The sequence below is a fragment of the Protopterus annectens genome, chromosome 3.part0, assembly GCF_019279795.1.
Source record: "Protopterus annectens isolate FY-2018-M chromosome 3.part0, PAN1.0, whole genome shotgun sequence".
Taxonomy (NCBI): domain Eukaryota; kingdom Metazoa; phylum Chordata; order Ceratodontiformes; family Protopteridae; genus Protopterus; species Protopterus annectens.
The window spans coordinates 366,385,473-366,402,877 of NC_056731.1; the positions used below are offsets into that span (position 1 = coordinate 366,385,473).

At 42.4% G+C, this 17,405-nt stretch overlaps 1 protein-coding gene across 1 annotated transcript in view; it reads right to left on the bottom strand.

The window, feature by feature from the left end:
* Positions 1–2,096: 2,096 nt before the first annotated feature.
* Positions 2,097–17,405, bottom strand: part of PSMA2 (proteasome 20S subunit alpha 2) — a 278,647-nt gene continuing 263,338 nt past the window's right edge. The window contains exons 6-8 of the mRNA XM_044064813.1: positions 11,070–11,143; positions 2,377–2,434; positions 2,097–2,298 (exon numbers count right to left, since the gene is read on the bottom strand). Of these exons, the coding sequence (XP_043920748.1) occupies positions 2,182–2,298; positions 2,377–2,434; positions 11,070–11,143 (249 nt within the window). The 3' untranslated portion in view covers positions 2,097–2,181. The remainder of the gene's footprint in view (positions 2,299–2,376; positions 2,435–11,069; positions 11,144–17,405) is intronic.

The following is a 17,405-nucleotide window of genomic DNA, read 5'->3' on the forward strand; positions in this document are numbered from 1 at the left end:
AGGCAAATTTTGTTCCTTTAACCAAGCATGCCTTCTAATGACTGTGCCAGTGGCAGCCGCCCTGCAAGAGGCCTCCAAAGCATCAAAACCACAGTGTAAGGTATGCTGCCCCACCTGCTCAGTAGCATGCATCAAATCATGTAACTCCTTATTGTCTGCACATCCAGAAATGGTACCCAGCTTTTGTTTCATAACAGACAAAAGGTATTGCTGATATTTTAACATACGAAATTGACAATTTAAAGCCCTAATAGATAAGGTAGCAGAAGTGTACACTTTTTCCCCCCATTTCTCCAAAGCTCTAAAATCCTTATCTGACGGAATAGGGTTCTTAGCAGTGGCGGCCTTAACACCCTTAGGACCCTCAGAAATGGTTTCTGGATCAGCAGTAGGATTTTTATAAAGAAACTGGTGGGAGTCAGGGACTCTAATATCTATCGGGCTTAGCAGGGGCCGGAGGAAAGGAGTCAGGAGTTAAATTAGACTCAGAAAAGACATCATCCACAATATCCAAAACAGGGGGAATAGCCAAAGGTCTGTGTTGGGGGAAGAAGGAAATCCCTAAGCCTTCTCTTAGATTCAGAGTACTCCTGTCCTTCCCAGTGAAAATGTTCCCTCATGTCATGTAAAGTTTCCCCAAAAGAATAATCCTCAGGAGGAGAAGCTGAAGGAATGGATTCCTCAGCATCAGAATCCTCATAAGGAGGAAAAGTATAATCCTGTTCAGAGGAAGACACTGAAGAGATAGATGCCTGATCAGAGGATTCATAATCCAATTCTTGTCTTGGCCTTTTGTCTGGAGGGGGATGTGAACCCCTAATCATAGTTAGCAAGTCCTCCGCCATTTTAAGCATTTGCTTTTGAGATTTAGGTCCCGGATCAGAGGAGGCCTGGGCTTGAGTCTTTGTTTTAGAAGAAGTCTTTGCCTTTATCTGAACCTGCGTAGGCCTGAAAACCCCCTCGGAAGCCAGTACCTGCACAGTGGCTCCGGACCCATCCGAGGGAGCATTATCCGAAGGTCCTGCACCTGGAGTATTCGAAGGCCTAGTTGGCTCCTCGTGGGAGTCCATTTCGGCAAGCAGTTCTGTAATGGCAGACGACAGGGGCTGCGAAAGCGCCTCACTGATGGCCGAACCGGCAGCTGGCTCTGATTGTAGACTGTCGTCTGATTTGGACTTCGGAGGCCTATCCTTATCCTTGCACCTTTTATGAGCTCCGGTAGTCGGAAGAGTGTCCGACGACATGTTATAATTAAATCGCCTCGCAAAGTAATGAAAAGCAAAATCGTATCTCTGTTTAATAGTAAGTTGATTAAATCTAGCACTAAACCGACAACTAGCTACGTCGTGGTCAGGGCCTAGACAGGGAATACATAAGAGTGAAAATCCTTATGAGATATTTGCTTCCCACATGAAATAAAATTATTAACTTTTTCTGACATCGGTCTAGAGCAAGAAAAAAAGTTTCCCCAACGGGGTACTTAGCTTTGAAAAGAAGAAAGTCGGAATGAAGCACCAAAAATAGCAGGAGTCAGCCGACCGGCACTTGCGAACTGCTTCCACCGCGCGGCAAGAAAGACTGAAGAACATGGTGTCGGCTTGGGAGCTTTGTACCCCTGGCGCTCTGACGTCAGGGAGGGTGACAGCACAGCCGACGCCGGACCCAGACTTTGGGATTCTGGCCGACAGAGGGCTGCCTGCAGGCAGGAAGAACCCTACAGTGATGACTGCAACAGTGAAACACGATGAACATCTGAAAAGTATTTGGGGAAGTAAGGGAGAGGAAATGAATGAGCAGTGTGACTTACACATGCTGAGAGGTCCAAATGCCTGTGGCCTACTGTCCTATTACAAAAGATATACCATTCTGGCCAGATTTAATGATGAAAAAGTATACTTAGTATAAAATATTGTTTGTCATATTATGTACTGAATGTATTCATTGTCAAGTGAGAGAATGATGCTTGCAGCCATGTGGCCTACCAAATTAAGCTGTTAAATATTTTATTTTACGCATCAGATCTTGAAAAAAATATAATTCAGTAAATTAATTGCTGAAATAAACTACTCAGGAGAATAACTACCCCAAACTCACAATAAGAAAACAAGATTTTTTAAGTTTTATTTCTGTTGCAAACTTCAAAAAAAAAAAAGAATCGTCCTCCTTGTGTAACATGTAATGTTATGCAATTGCAGATAAATAATCTTTAACTTCAGCTGGAGTGAGTCTTCTAAATCCAGCTTCATTACAGATGCCAACTTCTATGTTGTCTTCTGTCATTTGCCCTTCAAAACTCTCCTGTCAAAATAAAGTACAAAATCATTAAAATGATTTCTTATAGTATGTTAACAAATTAAATATGACTAAATGTCTTACCTTTAGTGTAAGAATAGCTGTGTGTATGGCATCTTCAAGTTCTAAGTCTTCATTATATCTGTAAAGATAAAGTTAATGTGCATTTGCATTCTCATAAAAGTGGTACTACTACTAAGAAATAGATGCAAGAAAAACAGCTATAACAATAATAAAAGAAAAAAAAAGTAGCACAAATTGCTATATCCAGTGATTACAGTGTCTAACTTACTCAAACACAAAATCTCAAAATTCTAGGATTTGCAAGCAGAAATGAGAAATGTGGAAGAAAGACCTCCAAACATATAGCAGGAGCAGTAACAGGACTAACAGAATTTAAAATCGTATTTAAATATGCTACCAAAACATAATGCATACGAACTGCAGAAGGTGCCAAACCTGATTATAGTGACGGTGCTGAGAACAGTACTCTTTGATAACATCAAACACTGAAACAATACTAATTATATGACCTTCAATTATGCCCTGACTTAAGAATGGGGGATCTATTCCTGTCAAGGTATGCAAAAAACCCTACACATTTGGAGTAATTAAGCCATAATACTATCTATGTGCATTGTGGTTCCTGCTTCACCCAGCAATTCACAAAACTAATGCAAACAAATAAAACCATTAGAAGATCTAGGAATCCTAGGCTGACAGTGAACGAAAATAGAATCTTGGATTAAAGTGCATTGGTAATAAGGCACTCTAATAAACCTGAACTTAAGAAACATCAGGCGAGCATTAATGTAACATTAGCATGCAAGCTGTTAAGACATATGGCCAAGTAAAGCAGAAAATGCAGTTAAGAAATTGTGGTGGCATATTATACTTTTAGGTTGCTTAAAGATCTACCAAGAATCGACTGATTTCTTGTAACATGAATAAAATCGTTTAACTGAAAAAAAAAAATCAAAATGTTACTTGATCTTTAACTTCACATGGTGTTTTCCTGGGCAGGGACAGTTGAACAAAAAGTACAGTTGTGTACACTTACCATAAATGTAGATGTTAGAGTGTATTCACTGTTGCGGTAATCACATTTGGGTTATATGCTTGCAGTAGCCCTCAGTCGGCCTGATTATCAAAGTCTTGGGTCCTGCGTCGGTTGTTGTCTCATCTTCCATGACGTCAGGTAGTCGGTGGTATAAAGCAAGCAGCCGACGTCATTACATCAGTTTTTCTTGCCATAGAGGTCAGGTGCCCCACAATGGGAAGCAATTATATACAAGGTTACACCTCCAACAAAAAAGCAAATACACCAAAATGCTTTAAGCATAGTAAACAAGAATAGAGGTATAGTCAATAGAAGTCAGGGGGCTGGAGGGAGGGTAACCAGGACTGCAACAGTGAATACACTCGAACATCTACATTTATGGTAAGTGTACACAACTGTACTATGTTCTTCGTGTTTCACTGTTGCAGTCATAACATTTGGGTAGATTCCCAAACCAAAGGATGGGAGGAGGTAACTAGATAGCATTAAGACCAGCTACAAGGCCCTGCAAGACTGCAGTGGCAAAGCCAGTTCTGGATTTAGAAAAAATTGGCAAGTGGTAATGCTTGGTATGTACAGAACTCCAGGTAGCAACTTCTACGATGTCCCTGGTAGGGACACCTCTGAGAAAGGCTGTAGAGGTAGATGCAGCCCTGGTTGAATGTGAGTTTTCCATGGTGCTTACAGCAGAAATGAATGCAATGGCCTATCCACTTAGAAATGGTTTGCTTTGAAACAGCCTTCCCCTCTGCCCCTGCAGCAAATGCAACCAGCAGCTGTTCAGATTCCCTGAGAGGTTTAGTCCGGTCCAAGTAAAATCTAAGTTGTCTGTGCACGTCCAAGGAGTGCAGTATTCGTTCCCCTTTGTTCGGTGGATTAGAAAAGAAGGTTGGCAAATGAATGGACTGATTAAAGGCCACACTGGATACCACCTTGGGTATGAAGGAGGGATTGGTTCTGAGGGACACCCTGTCCGCATGAGATGATGAAAGGCTCCACAGCCATGAGGGCCTGTAATTCAGATACCCTTCTTGCTGAAGTGATGGCTAGAAGAAAGGCTGTTTTCCAAGAAAGGAATTTCAACTCTGCATTTGCAGCTGGCTCAAAGGGAGGTAGAGTGAGCTTTTCCAATACAAAGTTAAGGTCCCAGGCAGGAGTAGGGGCTCTCCTGGGTGGTCTTAAGTTTTTGGCCCCTCTGAGGAATTGCTTCAGCAGTGGATGAGAGAAGAGGGGTGGTTCTGTATTGTAATGAGCTGAAATGGCTGAGGCATGAATTTTGATGGAGGAAAAGGAAAGGCCCTTGTGAAGCATCTCAGTTAAATATTGAAGAATCTGAGGCAAATTGGGCACTGCTGTGCCCATCCTCTGAGTTTGGCTCCAAGAACAGAATCTTTTCCATTTTTCAGCATAGGATTTTCTAGTACTAGGCCTCCTTGCCTCCAGAATGACATCTATTACTTGCTTACTGAGGGATGGCAACGGAGAGATCAGGTAATTAGCCAGGCTGCCAGGTTCAGGGTTTGAAGCTGTGGGTGCAGAATCTGGCCCTCCTGCTGAGATAGAGTAGGGGTCTGAGGCAGGTGCTATGGTGCCAGCAGTGACACACACTGCAAGAGGGGGTACCAGAGTTGGCGTGGCCAGTCTGGTGCAATCAGTATTGTCCTTGGTTTGCCCTGTTTGATCTTCAGTAGTACCTTGGAGAGGAGAGGCAGAGGGGGAAAAGCATAAACTGATAGGTTTTTCTTGGTGAAGGACAGGGCATCCACTTTCCAAGCTTGTTTGTGCAGAATTTGTCCAATTGGTAGTTCTAGGGGGAGGCAAACAGGTCCATCTCTGGGCTCCCCCATTTGTTTCAACATGTTGAATATCTTTGGTTCCAGTTTCCATTCGTGTGGGTCCATGAGATTTCTGCTTAGTTCGTCTGCCAGTGTATTTAGCTTTCCTGGCAGGAATTGAGCCTGTAGGTGCACTTGGTAGTTCAAGGCTGTGATCCACAGAGCCATGGCTAGTCTGCAGAGAGGGTATGAGTGGGCTCCGCTCTGCTTGTTTATGTATCACATAACAGTGGTTTTGTCCATCTTTACCAGTAATTGCCCTGAAGAATGTGGTCCTTGAAGGCTGTCGGAGCATTCTGTACAGCTAACATTTCTTTTTGATTGATATGCAGGTGCATTTGACTTGGGTTCCATTTGCCCTGAATGCAGTGCCCTGCCAAGTGAGCCCCCATGCATAGTCCGATGTGTCTCTTAGGGTTTGGGCGGCAGGGGGTAGAGTGAATGGCAGTCCCTTGTTTTGGTGGCAGGCCTCTGCCCACCAAAGGAACTCTATCTGTAGACAAGGTATGATAGGAATCATTGATTCTAGATCCTGAAAATGTTGACACCATAGGCTTTTTAGATACCATTGTAGTTTCCTCATATGCAGTCTTACATATGGAATTAGTAGAATGCAGGAGGCCATGAACCCCAGGGCTTGCAGTATTTTCCTTGCAGATAGCTGGGTCTTTGTGGCCAGTAGTTTGAAGCAGGCTGTCACATGAACTATATTCTCTGGCGTGAGGTAGGCCATCTGGGAAGTTGTAGTCACGCTTGCTCCCAGGAATACAATTTGTTGGCAAGGTACAAGATGTGATTCCTTTTCATTTATGGTGTACCCCAGAGAAGTTAGCAATTTCTTTACAAATGCCAGATGATTTAATAGTATGCCCTGGCTTTCTACCTGAATTAGACAATCGTCCAGGTATGGGTATATTTGAATATTTCTCTGCCTGCAAAATGCAATGACTGCAGCTAGGCACTTTGCGAATACCCTGGGCGCAGTAGATAAGCCAAAGGGCAGTGCAGAGAACTGCCAGTGCATGTAGCCTGCTCTGAAGCATAGGTATTCTTCTGCAAGATTCCCTATGTGCAGGGTAGGCTTTCTTTAAATCCAGTGTTGCCAACCTGGCATCTTTAGACAAACCAAAAAGCCAAAAAACAAACTGATAATCCACAAAATCCGACTGATAACTGTGAGCTAAGGAACTTGTAAATAAAATACAAATTTATTCTTATCGAATGAAGCGCTTTTCGTTGGCACAAATGTGTCAACTTCTTCAGATTCAAAACAGTTTTGTGAAATACACACACCACTTAAAAACAACTTACTCATCATGTGATCAGCATCAGCTGGTGCTGCTGTTCTAAAGCCTGCTCATATTAAAAGTGGTATTACATATAAAAAGCAGTGATAAAACACATTGTGCACACTGGTACAACATTCAACAGACTAATAAAACCTAATCTAAATTAAGCAGATTGACTACGCATAGCAGCCAATATCGACTACTTAATGATAAAAAAATCAATTAATGTTAGAGTTAAACAGGTTAAACTTATGGCAGTCCTGATTGAATAACAATCCTAAGAAGTCAGAAATTGTCCACCAACAAGTTGTTTAACTTGTTTAACTGTAACATTAATTGATTTTTTTTATCATTAAGCAGTCGATATTAGCTGCTATGCGTAGTCAATCTGCTTAATTTAGATTAGGTTTTATTAGTCTGTTAAATGTTGTACCAGTGTGCACAATGTGTTTTATCACTGCTTTTTATATGTAATACCACTTTAAATATGAGCAGGCTTTAGAACAGCAGCACCAGCTGATGCTGATCACATGATAAGAGTAAGTTGTTTTAAGTGGTGTGTGTATTTCACAAAACTGTTTTGAATCTGAAGAAGTTGACACATTTGTGCAACGAAAGCTTTCATTCGATAAGAATAAATTTGTATTTTATTTATAAGTTCCTTGGCTCACAGTTATCAGTCGGATTTTGTGGACAACCAGGTATCTTTGCATAGCATGAGAAGAAGCTGATGAAGAGTTAGCATCTTGAATTTTGGGACTACCAAAAATGTGTTTAGGATAGACAGGTCCAGGATAGGACACCAGGAATTGTCTTTTCTGGGTACCAGGAAAAGTCTTGAGTAGAAACCTTGCCCCCATTCTTCTTCTGTCACAGGTTGAATAGACCTGATGCTTAGAAGAGCAAGAACCTGCTGTTGAGCCTCTGCCCACTGATTTGCGGGTAGGTCTGGCCAACCGTTTGGGGTTGGCAAGGTGTGGAAGTGGAATCTGTATCCTTAAAAAAACTATATTTAAAACCCATTTGTCCTGGGTAATGAGTTCCCAGATTTTTGCATGCAGTGTGATCGTTCCCCTAAGGGAGCAGGCAGCTGATCAGGGCTTGGAGGGTTTAAGGTTAAGTCATTGTGACATTTTTCCATAGGGGTGTCTTACTACTTCCAGCTTTGGAAGTGGAAGCCCCCCCACTGCTTAGGTCTGTGAGTGCCTTGAGACTGTAGCCTAGGTGGTCTGCTGTTCCTGGGTTTGGACTGAGAAGGCCTGGAAGAGGCAGGAAAGGACCAGTTCTTAGAAGGCCAATGCCTGCTAAATCTGGGAGGCTGTACTTGCAGGAAATCTTTAACAGTTTGCATAGATTTAGCTTTTTCCTCCATCTTTTTAAGGACGACTTCTGTTGTTGCCAAACAGGCGGTCTTAGTTTAAGGGACATCCAGTAATTTAGCTTTTACATGATCTGGCAAATTTTGCTCCTTAGGCCAAGCATGCCTTCTAAGTACAGACCCAGTGACAGCAGCTCTGCAAGATGCTTCTAGAGTCTCAAAACCACATTGCAAAGTATGTTAACCAACTTGTTCAGAAGAATGCATTAAATCCTGTAATTCTTTATCTTAAGCACAGTCGGGAATCAACATCATTTTCTGTTTAAGTAGTCCCATAATATGCTGCTGATACTTTAACATATGAAACTGTCAGTTTAAGGCCCTAATGGCCAAAGTAGCAGAAGTGTACTCCTTCTTACCCCATCTGTCCAAGGCCCTGTAAACTCTATTAGAGGGGGTAGGGTTTCTGGCAGTAGTAGCCTTAATGCCTTTGGGTCCTTGGGAAATGGTCTCTGGGTCCGCAGTAGGATTCTTGAAGAGAAACTTGTGAGAATCAGGTACTCTGTAATACTCTAATACCTGTCAAGCTTCCTGGGAGCTGGAGGTAAAGTGTCTGGGGCCAGGCTAGATTCCAAGAAGGCATCAGCTACAATGTCCAGGACAGGAGGGATAGCTAAAGGCCTGTGCTGAGGGAGGAGTAAGAATTTCCTAAGCCTCTTTTTGGGGTCAGAGTAATCCTGGCATTCCCAATGGAAATGCTCCCTAAGAGTGTGCAAGGTTTCACCAAAAGAAAAATCTTCTGGAGGGGAAGCAGAGGGACTGGAATCCTCTGCATCAGAATCCTCATAGGTAGATAAGGGCAAATCCTAGTAATCAGAAGAAACAAATTTCAGAATCCAGATCAGAAGAATCAGAAGGAAAATCAGTTCTAGGTCTCTCAGAGGGTGAAGGCTGGCTTCCCCTAATTAAAGTAATAAGGTCTTCAGCCAGTCTTGTTTTTTTTTTTTTTAGGCATATGGGCTGGACCATGCAGTTTGGACGTCGTTTTTTTAGGCATGGGTCGAGTTTTAGGCCTTGAAGAAGATGTCGTTGGTTTGAAATTCAAGTCAGTAGGCCTGAATACACCCTCAGAAGCCGGTGCCTGCATAGCGGCTCCAGACGCATCCAAGGTACAGACGTCCGCAGGTTCCATAGTCGAAGAAGCATCTCACGGCATACCGGACTCAGAATGGATCTCAGTAGAGGCCTGCAAATCTGAAGTATCTGGGGCTGCGAAAGCGCCTCACTGTGTACCAGCGAAACGGCGACTAGCTTAACGGAAGCATCGTCGGCAGCTTTGGACCTATGCGGTCCGTCTTTATCTTTACTTTTTTCGGAATGTCGGTAGTCGGATGGTTTATCGAAGCCATTTCTGGATAGTTAAACAGAGTACCAAAATAATTTGCTGCAAAAAGAAACACGACGAATAGTCCGGGGGTTGAATAAGCCACAAAACCGACCGTGAGGGATGTCGTGGTCTGGGCCTAAGCAAGGAATGCAGTATGAATGAAAATCTTTGAGGTATTTGCTTTCCACAGGTAATACAATTGTCAACTTTTACTGACATTGGTTAAGAGCAAGAAAAAAGATCCCCGACATATAAAGCCATGTCCAACCCGGAATTAATGGACATGCTGCACCTCAGAAAATCCAAATCCCATCGAGCTACTCGCTCGAGAGACTTGAACCTCAGCACTGAAATAAACAGGACATGCTGGAGGGACAGATTCATAACCCAGAGGCTCCCTTCACTCTGGAATAAAATCCCAGTCCAGGTTAGGCAGAGTCCCTCATTGACTCTCCAAGAGGAATCTTGATAAGTGGATGGGAGATTGTACGTTTACCCCGGGTATCACTTCTGTGTCACTGTTAGACAGAGGCACAGTATACTAACCTCGAAAAAGGGCATAGCAAAATTAATTTAAAATGGGTGGTGAAAGCCAAACACACTCTGGCTAGGCTTATAAATGCCCTAGGGCAGATAGCCTAGTATGAACCTATAAGGCTGCAATCACAGGGGTCAGACATTTTAAAAGGTTTTGGGTGCAGAAGCCAAGCCAAAAAGGAAATAAAACTGTTACTAGGATACACCTACCTTTAACCTTTGGGGGGGGGGGCACCTGAAATCACTATGGAAAATGCCCAGGGGGAGGTGTTATTGACATCTTTGTTCTGGAAGAGGTTCTACAGTTTGACAGAGGGAGTGACTCAGCATCTGTTGAAAAAAAGGAATTATACTGGCAGGTGTTTAGATGCCACTAACCCCCCCCCCCCCCCGGCATTAATGACAAAATATCTATTAGTTTATTACTAATGAAAAGAATACAGATTTAAAATTCAACTTTATGAATGGTGGATCACATTTTGGATTGGAATGCTGTGATTAATCATAAAAAATTATTTTATTTTATTTTATGATTGTGTATAAAGACATTAATTAGTAGGTCCTGTGGAATGAATAAAAAACAAAATTTATTAACAGTTAAATTTATCAATTTTTGTTGTTCAGGATCTATAGTTTGCATATTTAAAGAGTACTGATTTATAATGATCAAACAATGTAATTTGTCAAACGTGATTTGTTGTTCGACCAGTAGATGGCAGTGCATTACAGTTTAAGGAGCTAACGGAGGGGGAGTCTGGATCTGAAGTTGTTCACTGAAATTGTGAATGAAAGCGCGTATGAGAATTGAGGCATTAAAAACGTGCAGTCTTGTTGGTGTCTACAAGTGTTTCTTTTTTGGTTACTATAGTGTTTTTGTAGACAGATTTTTGTTTTGAGCGCGAAACCTCACCACAACAATAAATAGAACATGCTGGAGGGATGGATTCCTGTCCCAGAGACTCCCCATGCTTTGGAACAAAATTCCAAACTACATTAGGCAGAGCCCCTCACTAACACTCTTCAAGCGAAACCTTGACGAGTGGATGGGTAACAGAAAATACACCCCTGGGATCACTTCATTGGCTCTGCTTGACAGAGGATCAGTTAATTAATCAATGGGGCGGCGAAAGCAGACACACTCAGGCTAGGCTTATAAATGCCCTCGGGCAGATAGCCTAATACCTACTTATGAACCAACCAACGAGAATGTCTGTGTTACTTCTTTTAAACTTTATTTCTAGTTTACTCTTTGGTTATAATGTAAATATTTTTTACATTTTCACATGTGGTATACAACCATTACAACATCAGCTCTTTTCTGTTTTGCACAGATACAAAGTGATTACACTACCTTTTTTCCAAGAAAGTTTTTCCATTGACATAGTTCTTTCCCATAGCTGTAGCTTTCCACGCAAAGTAGGCACCCTAAAAAACAAAAAGCAAAAAAACAATTAGCATTACATTCTTCCATGCTTCTCTTTTCTTACAAGGATATCCTGAATTAAACACCATACTGTATAAAAGAAACACATAAGAAAAGTTAGAAACAACCGGCAATGGTGACATACTCACTACAATAGTAGACCTAAAACTGTAAGCGGTGATCACTAAAACAAGAGATCTGCAAAGGACAACTACATTCATAAGTCAGAGAATACCTGGCCTAACAGTGAAAGTAAGACCTTGTGTACCTGCCATGAAATAAGTAGTACATGTTCCAGGATTTATAAACTGAAGCCCCAAGTGGCTTTTCAACAGCCACAATGCTAACTGGACAATAATACTTGGAGGGGGTATATACCCCAATGCCAGACCCACTTATCAAACTCCAGACCCCACCAAGCCAGCTCCCACACATCTCAAAACAGCATAGGGTTACCTCTCAAACAACCTAGCTCTAAAAATACCACACAGTAACTGTCATATCAAATCACTTAAGTTCATGAATGTGCAGCCCACTACTCCCCTGATCTCTTCACAGCTACAGAAATCTGGTTACAGCTAATTACCAAAGACACAGAAATACTCTAACCAGAGTATAATAATATACTCAAGACTAAACGGAATCTACAAAAATGTTTTAGATCTCTCCATTTACCATGACACGACACCCACTTCCAAAAATGCTGAACTTTTCAAATCACACATCTGTAGCCATCACAAATCTGTACATGCCATACAGACCATCCGTTAACATTCTCATCCTGGACGAGATCCTCTCCTGGATCTCGGCTACCATAAGACTGGACACCTTCTTGCTAGGAGATATTAACACAGACTGGCAAAAAATAGCCCTACAAAACCCAACAAAATCAATTCAGCTATATGGCTTCTCCCAACTGATCAAGCTATAATTAACAAGGCCACATCTAAAGAAGCTATCCTAAACTGGATTTACCAGCTAAGGTAAATGATCAGGCACCCCCAAAGGCAACACAAAGTTTAATCACTAGAACAGACTCCTCAGTAACTTCAAAAAAAAAAAAAAAAACACATTTACTTCCCAGCTAGCCTGCTCCAGAACTACTGGGCTCCACTTAAAATTCTTCTTGATGAAGCAGTATTCCTAAATACCCTGGCAGAGCAAGCACTATTAAGAGCCAAGAGAATTAAAAACAAACCAGCTCCTTAGTGAAGTACATTAAAATAACTCATGCAACTTAAGAGATAAAAGCCTGGAAGTCATGGCTAGAAACAAAGTCTCAAACATCCCTGTAACAATACAGGCAGTTACAAAACCATAGCAAATGATGCAAAAAACATGGCAAAAAAAAAATTATAACAGCAATAGCCAAAATTCAATTAAAAAAAAAAAAAAAAAAACCTTCTGGAAATCTATAAATACATTCCACAGTTCTGGAAAATCAACCCAACCCAGACCATTCCCAACCAATAACTCCCAAAGCATTGCTTCACAGTTTACCTCACATTTTATAAATACAGTAACCTTCCTCCTACCAAACAAAACTACTACAAATCTAGCCATCCCACCACAAACAATGAAGCCACCACAGAAAGTACAGCTGTGTACACTTACCATAAATGCAGATGTTCGAGTGTATTCACTGTTGCAGTCATTACATTTGGGTAATCTGCTGGCAGGTTGCCCTCAGTCGGCCTGATTAACAAAGTCTTGGGTCCTGCATCGGTTGCTGTCCCTTCTTCCATGACGTCAGGGGTATAAAACATGCAGCCGACGCCATTACATCAGTTTTCCTTGCCCCAGATGTCAGGTGCCCCCCCAAATGGGGAACATATATATATATATATATATATATATATATATGTATAAATATATATAAAAGTATAAAATTTAAAACACAAAAAGTATACCTCCAAACAAAAGCAAATACACCCAAAAAGGCTTTTAAGCATAGTAAAAGAAAGGAGAGGTATAGTAAGAGAAAAACGGGGCTGGAGGGTGGGTAACCAGGACTGCAACAGTGAATACACTTGAACATCTACATTTATGGTAAGTGTACACAACTGTACTATGTTCTTAGTGTTTCACTGTTGCAGTCATTACATTTGGGTAGAATCCCAAAGCTATGGTTGGGAGGATGGATTTATACAGCATCAGGAGCAGCTGTACGGCCCTGCAGGACAGCAGTGGCAAAGCCAGCTCTGGATTTAGAGAAGAGAGGTAAATGGTAATGTTTGGTGAACGTATGAACTGAACTCCAGGTAGCAGCTTCTAGAATGTCTCTGGTAGGAACCCCTCTGAGAAAGGCTGCAGAAGTAGATGCAGCCCTGGTGGAATGAGACCTGATCCCCTTGGGGATAGGTTTACCATGGTGCAATTAGCAGAAACTAACGCAATGGCTTATCCATTTGGAAATAGTCTGCTTTGAAATAGCATTTCCCTCTGCCCCTGCAGCAAATGCCACCAATAGTTGTTCAGATTTTCTTAGAGATTTCATCCTGTTTAAGTAGAATCTATGTTGTCTGTGTACATCCAATGAATGCAAAATCCGCTCACCCTTGTTTTGTGGATTGGGGAAGAAAGTTGGCAGATGAATGGTCTGATTAAGAGCCACACTGGATACCACCTTAGGCATGAAAGATGGATTGGTCCTGGGAGCCATTCTGTCCGGATGAAAAATAATGAAAGGCTCCACTGCCATAAGAGCCTGTTATTCTGAAATCCTTCTAGCTGAAGTGACTGCTAAAAGGAAAGCTCTTTTCCAGGAGAGAAATTTTAGGTCTGCAGTAGCAGCCGGCTCAAAAGGAGGGAGAGTGAGTTTTTCCAAAACAAAACTGAGGTCCCATGCCAGAGTTGGTGCTCTCCTGGGAGGTCTTAAAATTTTTGGCCCCTCTGAGATACTGCTTTAGCAGAGAATGAGAGACGATGGGAGGTTCTGAGTTGTAATGAGCTGAGATGGCAGAGGCATGGATTTTTATGAAAGAAAAAGATAGGCCCTTGTGAAGCATCTCAGTTAAGTATTGCAGAATCTGAAGAATATTGGGCATTGCTGTGCTTATTCCTTGTGATTGGTTCCAGGCACAGAATCTTTTCCACTTGTCAGCATAAGATTTTCTAGTACTAGGCCTTCTAGCCTCCGAAATGACATCCATCACTGGTTTGCTGAGGGATGCCAAGGGTGAAATTAGTCGATTAGCCACACTGCAAGATTCAAAGTTTGGAGCAGTGTGCGCAGAATTTGGTAGTTCTACTGATACAGTAGGTAAGGTGTCTGAGGCAGGTGCCACGGAGGAAGGTGTGACACATTGCGCAGCAGTGGGTACCAGTGATGGCGAGGCCAGTCTGGAGCAAGCAATCATTTTTGGTTTGTCCTGTTTGACTTTTAGTAGAACTCTGGAGAGCAGAGGCAGAGGGAGAAAAGCATAGACTGATAGGTTTTTCCAGCTGAATGATACAGCATCCACTTTCCAAGCTTTTTTGTGATGAATTCCTGTGCAGAATTTGTCCAACTGATAGTTCTGGGGTGAGGCAAAAAGATCCATGTCTGGGTTCCCCCATTTGTGTGCCAACATGTTGAAAGCTTGTGGTTCCAATTTCCATTCGTGTGGGTCCATAAGATTTCTGCTTAGTTCATCTGCCAGAGTATTTAGCTGTCCTGGCAGGAATTGAGCTTATAGTTGTACCTGATAGGTCAAGGCAGTGCTCCACAATGCCATTGCTAGTCTGCAAAGGGGGTAGGAATGTGTGTCCCCCTGCTTGTTTATGTACCACATAACTGTGGTGTTGTCTGTCTATCATTAGTTGTCCTGGATGAAGGTAGTCCTTGAAGGCTGCCAACGCATTCTGTACAGCTAGCATCTCTTTCTGATTGATATGTAGGTGCATTTGATTTGGGCTCCATTTGCCCTGAATGCATTTCCCTGCCAGATGAGCCCCCCCAAGCAGAGTCTAATGCATCTGTTAGGGTTTGGGCGGCAGGGGGTGGAGTGAATGGCAGTCTCTTGTTTTGGTGGCAGGCCTCTGCCCACCATAGGAACTCCAGTTGCAGGCAAGGTATAATAGGAATCATTGTTTCCAGGCTGTGACAATGTTGACTCCATAAACTATATGGAATTAGAAGAATGCAGGAGGCCATGAACCTCAAGGCCTGCAGAATTTGTCTTGCAGATAGCTGGGTTTTTGTGGCCACCTGTTTGAAATAAGTCATGAATTGAATTTGCTTTTCTGGCGTAAGCCAAGTCATCTGGGCAGTTGTATTCAAGCTTGCACCCTGGAATGTAATTTTTTGAGAGAGTACCAGTTGTGATTTCTTTTCGTTTATGGTGTACCCTAAACAAGTCAGAACCTTTTTTACAAACGCCAGATGCTTTAGAAGAATGCCCTTGTTTTCTGCCTGAATTAGACAATCGTCCAGGTATAGCTATATTTGAATATTTCTTTACCTGCAAAATGCAATTACTGGTGCCAGGCACTTTGTGAAGACCCTGGGCGCAGTAGATAAGCCAAAGGCAGTGCAGAGAACTGGTAATGCAAGCAGCCTGCTTTGAAGCGGAGGTATCTTCTGCAAGATTCCCCGATTGGGATATGCAGGTAAGCCTCTTAAGTCTAGAGTTACCAACCAGGCATCTTTGCCTAGCATAGATAGTAACTGTTGAAGAGTCAGCATCTTGAATTTTGGAATGTCCAGAAATGTGTTTAGAGTGGATAAGTCCAGAATTGGACGCATTGATTTGTCTTTCCTGGGTACCAGGAAAAGTCTGGAATAGAAACCTTGTCCCTTTTCCTCTTCTGGCACTGGTTGAATAGCCCCCATGTTCATGAGGGACAGAACTTGTTTCTGGGCCTCTGCCTACTGATTTGGGGGCAGATCTGGCCATCCGTTTGGAAAGCAACGTGTGGAAGTGAAATCTGTATCCCTGGGATACTATATTGAAAACCGATTTGTCCTAGGTAATAAGTTGCCAGTTTCGTGCATGAAGTGCTAGTTCCCCCCCCCCCCCCAAAGGGGCGGCTTAGAGGCAAGTGCTTGATAATTGTAGAGGGAAGTCATTGAGGCCGTTTACCATAGAGAGGTGCCTTGGTGCTTCCATATTTGGAGGTGGAGGCACCCCATTGTTTTGTTCTAAAAGTTCCTTGTGACTGAAACCTGGAGCCTTTGGAATGTCTTGATTTGAATTGAGTGGCTCTCGAGGGGACTGGAAAGGACCAGTTCTTAGTAGGCCAGTGCCTACTAAATTTGGGAGGTTGCACTTGTAAGAAATCTTTCACAGTTTGCATAGATTTAGCTTTATCTTCCATCTTTAACACTGCTTCAGCCTGATTACCAAAGAGACGGTCCTGTTGTAAAGCAGCATCCAACAGTTTTGCTTTAACATGGTCAGACAGTCTGCTCTCTGAGCCAAGCATACCTTCTTAGCACAGATCCAGTTACAGCAGCACTGCAAGAGGCCTCCAAGGAATCAAAACCACATTGCAAAGTATGTTTTCCAACTTGTTCAGCTGAATGCAATAAATCCTGCAATTCTTTATTTTCCACAGTCCGAGATTAACATCATTTTCTGTTTTAGTCCCATGATATGCTGTTGATATTTAAGCATATGAAATTGACAGTTTAAAGCCCTAATTGCCAAGGTTGCAGACGTGTAAACCTTCTTACCCAATCTATCCAGCACCCTGGAATCTCTATCAGAAGGGGTAGGATTTTTGGCAGTAAAGGCCTTAAATGCCCTTGGGACCCTGAGAACTGGTTTCAGGATCAGCAGTAGGGTTTCTGAAAAGGAATTTGTGGGAGTCAGGAACCCTGTAGTATCTGTCTGGCTTACAAGGAGCTGGAGGCAGAGAGTCAGGAGTCATACTAGATTCTGAAAAAAACAAACAATGTCTAGAACAGGAGTTATAGCCAAGGGCCTATGCTGAGGAAGTAGAAGAAAATCCCCAAGTCTCTTTTTAGATACAGATAAATCCCAACTTTCCCAGTGGAAATGTTCCCTTAAGGCATGTAAAGTTTCCCCAAAAGAAAAATCCTCAGGGGGATAGGCAGAAGGAATGGAATAATCTGCATTAGAGTCCTCATAAGCAGGAATAGACAAATCCTGTTCATTAGAAGAATCAGAAGAAATAGAATCCTGTTCAGAAGATTCATAATCAATGTCTTGCCTAGGCCTCTTAGGAGGAGGGTGCTGGCTACCCCTGATCAGAGTAATTAAATCCTTATCCATTTTGATAATTTGTTTTTTAGGCATAGAGGCCTGCACATGGGGCCCA